This window comes from Anolis carolinensis, chromosome 5, assembly GCF_035594765.1.
Source record: "Anolis carolinensis isolate JA03-04 chromosome 5, rAnoCar3.1.pri, whole genome shotgun sequence".
Lineage (NCBI taxonomy): Eukaryota > Metazoa > Chordata > Lepidosauria > Squamata > Dactyloidae > Anolis > Anolis carolinensis.
The window spans coordinates 182957034-182969791 of record NC_085845.1 but is presented as its reverse complement, the minus strand read 5'-3'; the positions used below and the strand labels follow the sequence as shown (position 1 = coordinate 182969791).

Here is a 12758-nt window from a genome sequence, read left to right as displayed (position 1 = left end):
ATTGCCATCATCCAAGTCTGAGTGCATCTGACTTACCCAAAGTCACTCAATAGGTTTCCATGGCAAAGGAGAGATTCAGACCATGGTCTCCTGAACATTCTTCACTCAAACCACCATACTAGGTTAAAATTGTATTAGAGATTAAGGTAAAAAACAGTTTGCTGGTGTTCTATAATCACTCACAAGTAGATATATTCAGTAGTGCTTCTCAGCTGACAGTCACATCCTATAATGAAATACACAACAGCAAATATAACTCTTTTTTTCCAAAAGAGAATCACATTTATTGTGATTTGTTGATAACAGGAAACATATTTGTCCCGATTTTACCATAGAATGGGACAGTCATTTTAAGAGTTACAATGGAACCAAAATGCAACAAAGACAATCCAGGAGTAGCCACATTTCACATCATCAGGTCCTGACCAGGCCAGATTTTTTAAAATGGCTGAACTCTAGATTCTACCAATCTGGGAAGTATATTGTCTCTATATGTGCATTCTTATTTAAATGCACCAATTTTGTAAAAACAAACCAAAGCAAACATATTATTAAACTTAATTCACATTGTTTATATTTAAGTTGAGTGGGTTTCCAGCCCCACACAAAAATACGGAGCACTGCTCAGGGCCAACACCATAAGTGGCATTGGACTATATGTCTTTTCAGCAACCCTGCACAGACGTTACTATTTGCTCATTTTTGTTTGATGCTTCAAATTTAGCTATGCATGCCAGAGAATAACATACATGTAAAGCATGAAGAGTGTGAGTACCAGTGGAAGGGTGTTACTATCTTTTAAAAAATATACCAGTGTTTACTCTTTGCCACTGTGTGTGTGTTTAAAAAAAGAAATTTCACAAAAAATCATTCATGCACCTTTCAGTCCTGGCAAGGCGCATACACTTGGGCACACATAAAATTGAAATGAGTCTTAGTACTTGAATAATGAGAAGTAAATGGATGAAGGGATGATGGCTTAAGTGCAGAGACAGCTCTTTTATCTCAAGATAAGGTCATTATGAGGATTCCACCATAGGCTAAAAGTCCAGCTGAAAATGCCACTGTTCACATCTCTTTGGGAATCATGGCAAAAGCTCCATGAGTCTATGACCTATTTCCCAGAAGCAAACTATTCAGTCTCACACTCATACATTCTATCATCTCCAGTGTCAAGCTATATGCTATCTCCAGTGTCAAGAGGAAGTATACCTCTTTATATCAGTGAGATGAGGGGTAGGATTACTTGTAATATTCCAGTATGCAACTGAATGAACACTGTGTGAAAAGAATTCTAGACGAGATTGATTTTTGGTCTGATCCAGCAGCACTCTTCTCATGTTCTGTCTTCAGCTATAAACAAATGTTTCAGGAACAGAAGGCAACACTAGGAGCTAAAAGTATTGCTCGCACAGTAATGTCAAAGTAAATTTAAATGCTTGATATTACATTTTCATGTTATGCATTTCCTTTAAAATGCTAATAATGTATCGGAGCACAGAAAAAACCCATAATCCAACAATGTGATAGATTATGTAATCATATTATGGACTTCTAGGCCTCGGGAAATGCTAGCTATGTATTGGAGTGCAGGAAGACAAATTCATAATCTAACATAGTGTGATGATGTCATAGAACATCTTTTACATTATTACACATGGGCATATACACTTCCTGTAATGTCTACTTTCAACCCCCATACAAGATATAAATATGTGGAAACTGACAACCACACACTAAAGCTCTTTAGTGTTCCTCTTATAACTACCATCCAGGTTTGCTTAGCAGCATCACACATTTCCCCAAATGTACAAAGGCACCTTCATCATATACAAAGCAACTTGGAACATACTCAATAATCACTTACTGACTCTTTTTCTCTATCTCTTGCACACACAATGCACACATACTTACACACACTAGCCTCCTTGTAAAATGTACGGAAATCTTAGAAATGTCACTTTTTACTACCACCAAGAAAAGTGGGGATTACAGTATGGAGAAATGAATGTAGTTAAAACCAGAGGACTCAGGACATATATCATATATTCCCAAGTACCCCAGAAACTGAAACTACTTTGTAAATTAAGGTACAATTCCCACAGCTGTGGAAATACATACTCAATTTGGAGCATAGAAAGCCTAAATATTTCTCAGCAAATAAAGACTGGAGCAGGCAGAAAATCTCAAAGTAGACTCTCAACATGGCATCTTTTTTCTAATAATGGGTGCATACAGATAGTCTTGTTTCTTGTTTTTCTGTGTAGACATAGGCATAAGCGATATGGTCACATATCTATGACCTGAAGAAACATCCCATACTGTTGGTTCACTACTTTAGCATTACACCAGGTGTTAAGGAAGTAGGACTGGAATGAAAATGAGATGCAGTCCAGCTTTTTACACAACTGTTCTCCCTATGGGTTGCACCACATGCTCTGCTAACTTCAGCATAGAGATCAAATATACTCAAGTCAATGAACTGAAGCCCTGATCAAAAAACAAAACTAAAATATTTACAATGAATCACAGGAACAGGAAAAAAATAAACAGCCAAGTGGGAACAACCATGATGTAGTAAACAGCATATTTACTTGAACTAGAGGAATCAGTGTGGAAGCCCTGTTTGGCCACTGGTTGGCTGTAAGCCACACTTATCCCACAGTTGTATTGGGGATAACCTGGGGAAAATCTTCTCCAAGTTCCATGGAAGAAATTTGATAGAGAACTACGTAATCAGAAATGGTGACTTGCTATTGCTCCAAGGAGAGACGTGTAGTGTCTATTTCTACTGTGAAACTTTTATCAGAGCCACTTTCCCTAATAACTACTCCAATGAATGGTCTTTGTGCTTATTTGCAAGCATGGAAGCTTTAACTGATGGGTCACCAAACTGACATTTTGTATTGTATTGCTATTTGACTTCACCGTTTCCCTGGTTTTCATTGCACCTTTAATACAGTTTCTCCCTAGGCCAACAAAGTATAAAGCTCCGAGCATTAGATGCAGTGGGCTTAACTCCCTAAATCTGGATGGTGATACAGTTACCCTCCCTGTTGCCCCACATTCAATTAATAATCTTCAAAAAGACGAACATGTTTGCATGAATATTGCAGTATTTTGCCCTTTGACAAGCAAATATATTCACCCAGTGATTTAACCCCAAATGACTTGCTTCAGTGGGACAATACTGGAGTAGAGACAGTATATATTACTGAAACTGTATGTTGGGGTGATTTGTGGTTTTCTTGAGATAGAGTATAAAAATACAGTCTTGGGCTCATGTCCTTCCTCTTTAATGAAAAATAAAAAGTAGATTTGGATAGCCTAGGCTGACTGTCAGCTATTTTGGGAGCATAATGGCTGCTCTAAGTAGCACATAGGTGATGTGCCGCTTGCCAACCGCTGACACATAGCTTTTGGAAAATGCTTCGAAATATCTTGAATATTAAAAACCACAATTAAATGCCCATTTCACTTCCATCTTCTGTCCTGGACGTTGTTACTGTCACACAATGGCTGCCCCTGACTGAGCTCCCAGTGGGGGAAAGGGCAGGTTCCATGTGGTGGAAGGTTGCCTTTAGAAAGGAACCATTCACTATAATTCTAAGACTTGCTTCATATTCAGTCCTATCATTCTAAGACTCACTTCATATTCAGTCACCAGGGGAGAGAAAACATAGCACCAGATGATTATAATCTGATCATAATATCTTGAATTGCCTATATGGACAGAAAATTATACCAAGAGCAGCTAGGGTCAATCTGGCAATATGCTTACGTTGAACCAAATTCACAGGAATATAGAAGCCAATCACTTTAACCTAACAGCAACCTCGGGTTATTTTATAGCCTTCTACACAAAGCTAGGTTTGTGTATATTTTATAGCCTTCTACACAAAGCTAGTTCTTTTCTTTTACAATTCCTAAAATTCCTCAGCCAACATGGCTGGGGATTATGTGTTTTGTATTCCAAAAGTAATATTTCCATTATGATAGAAGGATATCAAGATATGGATGTGACAAAACATGTAACAAACTCTTCTCATGCTTAGTATACTGGGCACATTAATTTTTTTCATGCTTCCTTTTTGTTGGCTTATTGAAAGGTACTACTGTTTATCGAATGAATAAGGTTGTACCAGTGAAATTGGCTCCATGGCAACCATGTTTCCTAGAATTATTCCATAAAATGAGAAAGGGTGACCCCTGCTGAAACTGAACCATCTTGAGATTTTGCACCTCTATATGAGAAACCAAAAGATCAGTGTTTTTCCTTGTCTTATGTTTTAGGGAAAAATCTGTTGGTTTTGTGCTATTAACTTTATTTTAAAAATGTTGCAGAATAGTAAAAAAAAGTCCCAATTAAAATGCACAAAAATTCATCCAACAAAAAGAAAATTATCTTGTTTTTTGTTCTTTAGCACAAGAACAAAATAGGCAAATATTTACATCCCTTGATGTAACTGTGATCCTTTGCAGCAAATCATCTTGACTTTGTCCTAGAAATGTTTATTTCATTGGCTATAAACTCAGGATAAGAACTGAGGAGGGAGGTTAAAAGAACTTAATGATTTGAAAAAGAACCTAGAAGAAACAACGGAAGAGTAACAGCTGCATGTCATTTCATGTCATAATTTTTGGGACAAATTCTCTACTTCTCATGAATGAAACCACTTCCCAATCCAGCAGATCATATCTGCCATCCAATAGGATTCTATATGCAATCCTCAACACTGTTATTAGTAAGCATTCAATAAATTTGGACAGAATAACTATTAGCATTTCACTGTCAATGTATTTTTAATTACAGTTGGCCCTCCATATCCATGGATTCTGCATCCATGGAGTCAACCAAACATAGCCTTGAACATCCATAGATTTTGTATTTAACAGAGGGTCCTGGAACCAAATCCCAGCAGATACCAAGGACTCACTGTATGTTTGGTTTTTTTTTTTAGGCCCAGGAGAAGCCTTTTTGAACAGAAAGTGAAATTTGTTTGTGTAGAAGGTGATGAAATATTGGGAGGAGGGTGCTGTGAGTGTGTTGATTGTCCCTCAAATCTACATAAAACCAATTAACTATTATTTCCTTATACCTCTTATATACCAAAAAGTCAATATCCACCAGCAGACACTTTCAGTTTAGCTTCAAGTGGCCTTCAAAAGCAAAGGAGAAAAGGTAAAGACTAAGTTCTTTGACCAAATGCAAATCATTGTGTGTACTAATAATGTTATTCTGGTCTTTGGAAACCTCAAACGTATCTCAGGTACCCAAAAGTAAGTTAATTTAAGATAAACATTATGACTAAACGCAGATAGTCTGTTGTGCTAAACAAAGAAACAACTTACACATCTTGCTAGAGTGGTCACTGAAAGAACTATGATGAGCATAGTTTCTTGAATGAATTTAACACATCCATGAATTGTCTCCATATTTTACGAAAAGCAAAATTTGAAACAAATTTGTGGAGTATCTCCTCTGACACAGCATCTGAGACATTTGGTGGGAGGCCAGGTGAAGTTGTATAAGATGAGCACAAGTTGTGAGAGAAGTTTGGACATATCTCTTTCAATTGGTCTTTTTGATGGACTACCAAAACCTAATTGTTTCTGTACTCAAAAATCCATATGAAACCCATTCCCTCTCTTTATGATTGCTTCTGCATCAGCTCTGCTATATATCTGAGTAAGACAGAGTTGAAATATGTTCAAAAGGAGAAACATCTGTGAATATCATATCCTGGGAGAATAAAAGTGAGAATTTGCTATTTAAAAGTATCATTTTGCTAAGGGCATCCAGAACTCTCCACAAAATGCTGATGCCATCTTTAGCAGCTATGAAGATTTAGTACAGATATAAACAGACACCACTTTACTGATGTGCCACTGTGGAGACTGAAATAGGAAGAATATGGAACACAAGATTGAAGGAAAAGGCAGCTAGGGCTAACATCAGGGACACAAGAGTTTCATGGCAAGGATTTGCGAGGAGAGGGATGTTTGGCTGGATGTTGAATATTTATCTTATTTTTCTTTCTTCCTCTGCACCTTTTTGTTATTATTGTTCAAATAAATTATACAGAGGAACACAGGAAATGTTCATGCTACTTGCTGAGAGCAATAAAGATAAATGTTCTTGGCCCGTGGATTCCACAGACCTTTGCATGTCCTCCTTTATTCCCACAGGTTAACAGATGGGAACACGAGAATCCCGTGGCAAGTCTCCGTAGCCCTTAGAAACTGGTGGCTTTTTCTCGGGTGTTTTTCACGAGAGCGAGAGACATGTCGGTTCCATTTGCTTCTTCCTTTCATGATGCCCAAGTGTGCCTCGGGTTCAGCCTTGTTATCTCTTAGATTATTCTCACACAAATCCACAATGATCACACTGCAGTCTCTAGGTCTTCATGGGGAACCACTTGATAGTTCTGTCGGCTCTCCAGGTAGGAAGCTAGATCTGGGTCTCCTGCTTGCTGGGCCCTGTCTCGAGGTGTCTTACCCTTTGTCGATAAGACAAAGAAAGAGAGAGAAAAGGGATCAGTGGGGGATAAAAGAACATTGAGCAGCTTGAAAACAAAACAGATGTTTTGTGAGATGAGTCTTTTCTGGTAATTTGCAGTGGGGGAGGATTGACACAAGCATCAAACCTATAGTAAAATTCAAAATAGTTCTATTAATAATAATGAATGTTGTTGCAGCTGTAGAAAAGTTGGTGGGATCACCAAACATATCTGACCAGCTACCAGTATATTGTTTAGCTTTATTAAGATGAAGACCTATTTAAAATATAATTCTGTGCATAAGGCATATCCAAAAGGCTGCTTACTTTCATACGAGCCTGCTTAAAATCAAAGGTCACCAGTGGATGCCTTGTTATATATCTACAATTGAAGCTAGGCCTGTGGGTACATGAGAGGGTTTCTCCTGTAGCAGCACCACAACTGTGGAAGTCTTGCCAAAAGAAAGTCAGGCTGGCTTGATCCCTTCTGAGTTTCTGGTTGGACAGAGCTGTTTAGTGCTTAGTTGGTTGTTAAAATAAGCAAACTTTTTTTAAAACTGTGGAACCTAGTGGATTAGTAGTGATAAATAAAGATCTTGAATAAACAAAGAAATAATATTTGCAAATGTGTGTGCCTCTTCAAGCTGTCTGTCAACTTACAATGACACCATGAATTTTATAAGTTTTCTTAAGCAAGGAGTATTCAGAGGTGGATTTCCCAGTTCCTTCATTCGAAATATAGCCTATAGCACCAGGTATTTGCTGGCAGTCACCCATCCAAGTACTAACCAATACTGACCCTGTTTAGCTTCCATGCTCAGATGGAAGCTTTACAGTATTTAGACCACTCACAAAGAGAAAATAAAATTGTGAGGCCATTGGCAAGATCCTAGCTGTCAGGAAAATGCTAAAGACGTCCTTTCCCAGTGCTTCCGCTGCTAGTGCCTTGGGAATTATTGAGTTGGGGTGCTGCTAGGATGTTATAACTACCATGATAGAGCTCTGTCTTCATAGGGGAGGAGGATTAATTAATGAGAGACCACTTCTGGATCCTGATTGAGAACTATGCTGTATCTGGGCTCTGTTTGTATGTCAGCCAAATTTACCACCATAGGCTACATAATCCAACCCACACAAATGTGTTGAAGGTCGTTTGGCTTTTGTAAATTACTGTGAACACTTATTTAGATATATAAATAAAACCAATGGAAGATATGTTCAAGCAAACATAGTTAAGATCAAGGTGAAAATAAGTAAGAGTGGGGACTCCAAATATGACTTAAAGCAACTACTTCAGCTGCATATTGGTTTTGCTTGCCCACAACTTTGTCAAAAGGAGTTTGTTTGGTTTTGTTACCTTGGAATCTGTTTTCCTCAGTGACGCTCCTGCTTCGACCAAGAGCTGGCAGATACCCCGGTGGCGCTGGCACGCTGCCTTGTGAAGTGCCGTCTCACCCCTGTGTGTTCAACAGAGAAAACTATCAATAAGAACTGTCTTATTGCAATTAATTAAATTCACCAGGACATAATTTTAGGACTGCTCACGCAGACACATTTTTTTTTGTTTTAGCCTCTGACTCCTCAGAACATCAACAGACAATTTTAATGGTGTTCAGAGATTTCAGTCTCCTCACCCCTGCAATTACCATACTACAAGCAACATACTGAATGTTAAGTTGTCATTTAGACAGGAGCTCCATTATCAACCAGCTTACAATAATGCCTTCCCCCCCCCCCCCCCCCGTCCATCTGAATGATTTCTATTGCTAGGGAAAAACTGGTGAGCTTCCTCTTCTGTCTTTAGGTTACTTCCCACAGTACTGAATCTGAACAATAAGATATTTCTTATTCCAACCGGATGTGTGTGTAGACTTTTTTGGGAAGGGACTATATCATGTCTTAAGCCATGATTTTACCCCCGTTTTATAATACTGGGAGTGGCTAAGGTGGATCACAAGGGCCTTTCAGGGATCTCACATAGTTTATTTATTTTATTTACTGTATTTATATATTGCATTTTTCACTCCTGGGGGGACTCAAAGCAGTTTCCAACATGAATATGGCAAAATTCATTGCTGAACATACATGTGCAAAATCATGACAAAAATTAAATAATAACATGTAACCATAAATAAAACTATTAAAACCATACTAAACCATAAAAACATGGGCAACATTTAAACACTGAAACATTGAATTAAAACATATTAGTATAAACATTAAAAACACATAATCCAGAATCATTATCCAATACCATTTCAATTGTCAATTGCACACATTTCCTATTCATTTGTTGCACTGCTCACTAACCAAAGGTTTGGTCCCATAGCTATGTCTTTGCTTTCTTCCTCAAGGCCAGGAGGGAGGGCACTGATCTAATTTCATCAGGGAAGGAGTTCCAAAGCCAGGGAACCTCACCTGCAAAGGTGGTGGGACCAAGAGCAGGACCTCCCCAGAAGATCTCAATCTCCTAGATCATTCATAGAGGGAGGTTGGATAGGTAAACTGGGCCAGAACCATTTAGGGCTTTATAGGCTAAAGCCAGCACTTTGAATTGGGCTTGGTAGCTGATTTCTATGAGCCATGAAATCTTATTTAATTTCATTTTCATTGAGAGAAGAGAAATGAACAAATGAACGAGGTGAAACGAATAAAATGACAAAAAAACGAAGAAGGCAGGACTTACGTTTCACTATGTGTCATATCCAGCAATTCGGAAGGACCTGTCAAAGAAAACAAGGTAAGTCACATCCATGTAAGAAGGATTCCAATACAGAGGCACCAAGAAAAATCATGCTTCTTACTCCATTTAATAAAATACATGCCTAACCCATTCCCTTTACTCATTCCTGAAGGAGGAACTCAGGCCTCTTCTACACAGCTGAATAAAATCCCGCATTTTCTACTTTGAGCTGGAATATATGGCAGTGTGGACTCAGGTATCCCAGTTCAAAACAGATATTATGGGATTTTCTGCCTTGATATTCTGGGTTATATGGCTATGTGGAAGGCCCCTTGGTATAAGTGAGAGGTGGATCATCTACATGAACACCTAAATCAGGAGGTGATCTGAAGCATTGCTGCTGAGGCATTTACAGTTGCCACAGTGGTGGGAGCAGAATCCTGACCGCCCAATAGGTCTGAACCATTTCCACCTCCCTGGATATTTGTTCTTATATTTTGTCTTGTTTGTTGCCATAGTGGTGGCCCATTGAGCTCCTTGCCCTTGCCAGGAACCATTGCTAATATCAGCAAAGGCACTTGTACAACTTGGAGAGAGGATGGGGTATGGAATTCATCATACCAGTATGAATCTTGCTATTTTTATAGAAAATTGAGTTTCATGGGGAAGATTCAACTGGGATTTCAACTCTGTCAATTCAGAATCTCCATTACCATGATATCTTGTTCTTGTTCTAAAAGTTTCTTCAGTTGAAGCAATGGACATGTACTACCTATAGCCTTATAAATAAAAGACAAGACAAGATGCAGTAATATGGAAAGGAAAGCAAATGGGGAAGAGAATTAATGAAGAGTTACAGGCCCTGAAAGAGCTAGGCAGAGATACTGGGTCTCCCTAGAGGAAGGGAATCTGGTTTATGAATCTTGGAAATAAAATAATTGGTGTGTGCAGCTATGGCCTCAACAAAATATCTGCTATCTGAGACCTCATCACTAGATAAAGCTTTGTGCACTATGATTTTAATAATAAACTGTATGGATGGGGTAGGATTCTGATCTATCTGGCAGTAACTTTCTACATTTTGCAATTGCCTGTCTTATTCAAATATATGTACTTCTCCAGCACTATCTCATGCTCATTTGCAATCTTACTCCTTTCTGAACATTTTTTTAAAAAATCACTCTCCCGTTTTCTGCCAGCAACCATTCCAAATCCTCCTCTGGCACAGGACAAAAGCCACATAGATGTAGGAGAGGCTGGGACTGGGAAAGCTAATGGCACTGCCATCCTGCCACAGCGGGAAGCTGGCTCCTTTACCCAAGGACAAGAGGCAAAAGGAAAGAAAGGGGCACCAAGGCACAGAGAGAGAGAGTGCCAACCAGCCCAAGAGAAATCCGGAAGGAAATGCTTGAGTGAGGTTTCTATCAAGGAAACCAGCAGGGAGGGGGAGGGAAACAAAAACAAAACAAGAGCAAGAGAGAGAGAGAGAAATGTGCAGGGAGGTGAATACATAAACAAAAGGCGCTGGGAAATACAGAGAGAATAGAGTGGGTGGGGGATCACAACTGAAAAGAGGAAAGAGTGGAAAGCGTTGGGGAGGCTGGCTCCATGGGGACCTCTGTCCATTCTTAATGCCTGTAATCATTGGTCTGTCTCAAAGTATCGACTCTTCTCTCCTCTTTGGCTTTTAGCTGCACAAAACACACTCTCTAGTGGTATCCCAGGAAGCAAAGCAGCTTGAGTGTCTGTGATGGCCTTTGTGTGTAAGGCAAGTAGGGAGAGCAATGTCAGGCTGCAACTACTTTCCTGAGCTCAAAACAAGGCAAAAGGGAAAGCAAAAATATCCCAATTTTTGGTAAGCAAGCAGTATGTGTGTGTGTGTGTGCCTTCAATTTGCCTGTTGACTTATGGTGACCCTATGAATTTCATAAAGTTTTATTGGGCGAGGAATACTCAGAGGTCATTTTGCCAGGTTCTTTCTCTGAAATGCAGTGTGTTTGAAAAAGAACTCTATAGTTTTAATGTGTTTTAACTTAAAACTAGGAGTTCTTTTTCAAACACCCTGTATAGCCTACAACACCACATAGTCCATCCAAGTACTAACAGTGTTGACTTTGCTTACCTTCCAGTATCATATGGTATGTAGTGCCTTTAGATGTTCAGGCAAACTTATAATTGCAATACCCTGGTTGCCACCCCACTCCCCATTTAGTGTGTATAATACAAAATCCTCCTTTTCAACCAAGGCTAATGCATTTACTCAGAGTCGTTCTACATTCATACAAAACGGTGGGTTGGAGGGGTGATAATTCCATTCATATACAGGGTGTTTGAAAAAGAACTCCCTATTCACCATTGAAATTAAATGGTGAATAGGGAGTTCTTTTTCAAACATCCTGTATTTTATGGTCACACAATTGTACTAATGAGTTACTGTAAATAAGTAAGTAAACTTACTCAATGCAGAATGTACCAGATAATTGAAGGGACCCCATAGGCCTTTGAGTCCAATCCTCATCTCAATGCAGAAATTTCAGCTATAGAATCTTCAACAGATAGCCACCTAACTAACGTGATACACTAATTGGCGGCCATGTGACAACGTTGTAAAGAAACCATTTTGAATGTCCTTTCTGATTAGAACATAGTTCTGTCACCATTATGCCACACAAGCTTGAAAAGCTAACATCAGGTCACTTACCATGGTCTAGGATGTACTTCACAATCTCCCCATGCCCAGTTTTGGCAGCATGATGAAGTAAAGAACAGTGGTCAGGCCCCTGGATTAATAGATTAGCTCCCTTTGTACAGCATTCTATGAACTGAAAAAATACATAAAATACAGGCAAAACAATGTTAATTAAGATGGGTAGCCATAAACAAATTCACTTGTTAACTCACCATAACGTACGTGCCAATGGTGTCAGCTGTGGAACCTATTGCATGGTACATGCCAATGGGTATTTTTAAACTTGTTTGCTGGCACTGATCATTCCTTTCTTTAAAAAGGGTATATCTTCATGGTAAAGTCAAGATCAAGTAGAAATGTTCTGCCAATTAAGCAATTGTTTAGTTCATTGAGGGCCCTTCCACACAGCCATATAACCCAGAATATCAAGGCAGAAGATCCCACAATATCTGTTTCGCACTTGTTTATCTGAGTCCACATTGCCATATATTCCAGTTCAAAGCAGAAAATGTGGGATTTTATTCAGCTGTGTGAAAGGGGCCTGAGTTCCTCCTTAGCAAACTACTTCACACTATATAAAGGATTGGGAGTAATTTGGCTGTTTATGAGGCAATGTACCAATTGATTTTTTTTCTTAAAGAGGATATTAATAATTTCTTTATTTCTTTATTCTTTACAGTCATTCTGTAAACATTACATGAACTGGTCCTAATTCAAACAACAAAGAGATAAGAATTGCTCCCAGGAACAACTACTGTTTTTAACTCCGACAGTGAGAAAAGTGGCAAATGCATTTAAAATGGTGAAACATAAAATCAAATCCAGAATGGAAGTGATCATTTGACTCAAGAAAAAATGGTCTGAAGTGGGCCTTTTGAAAAACTAAT

General features: G+C 38.8%; 1 protein-coding gene across 1 annotated transcript in view; it reads right to left on the bottom strand.

Moving 5' to 3' along the window:
• Positions 1-257: 257 nt before the first annotated feature.
• The window catches only part of dgki (diacylglycerol kinase iota), a 287280-nt gene continuing 274779 nt past the window's right edge, over positions 258-12758 (bottom strand). The window contains 4 exon segments of the mRNA XM_062983094.1: positions 258-6500; positions 7857-7956; positions 9186-9222; positions 11884-12004. Of these exon segments, the coding sequence (XP_062839164.1) occupies positions 6384-6500; positions 7857-7956; positions 9186-9222; positions 11884-12004 (375 nt within the window). The 3' untranslated portion in view covers positions 258-6383.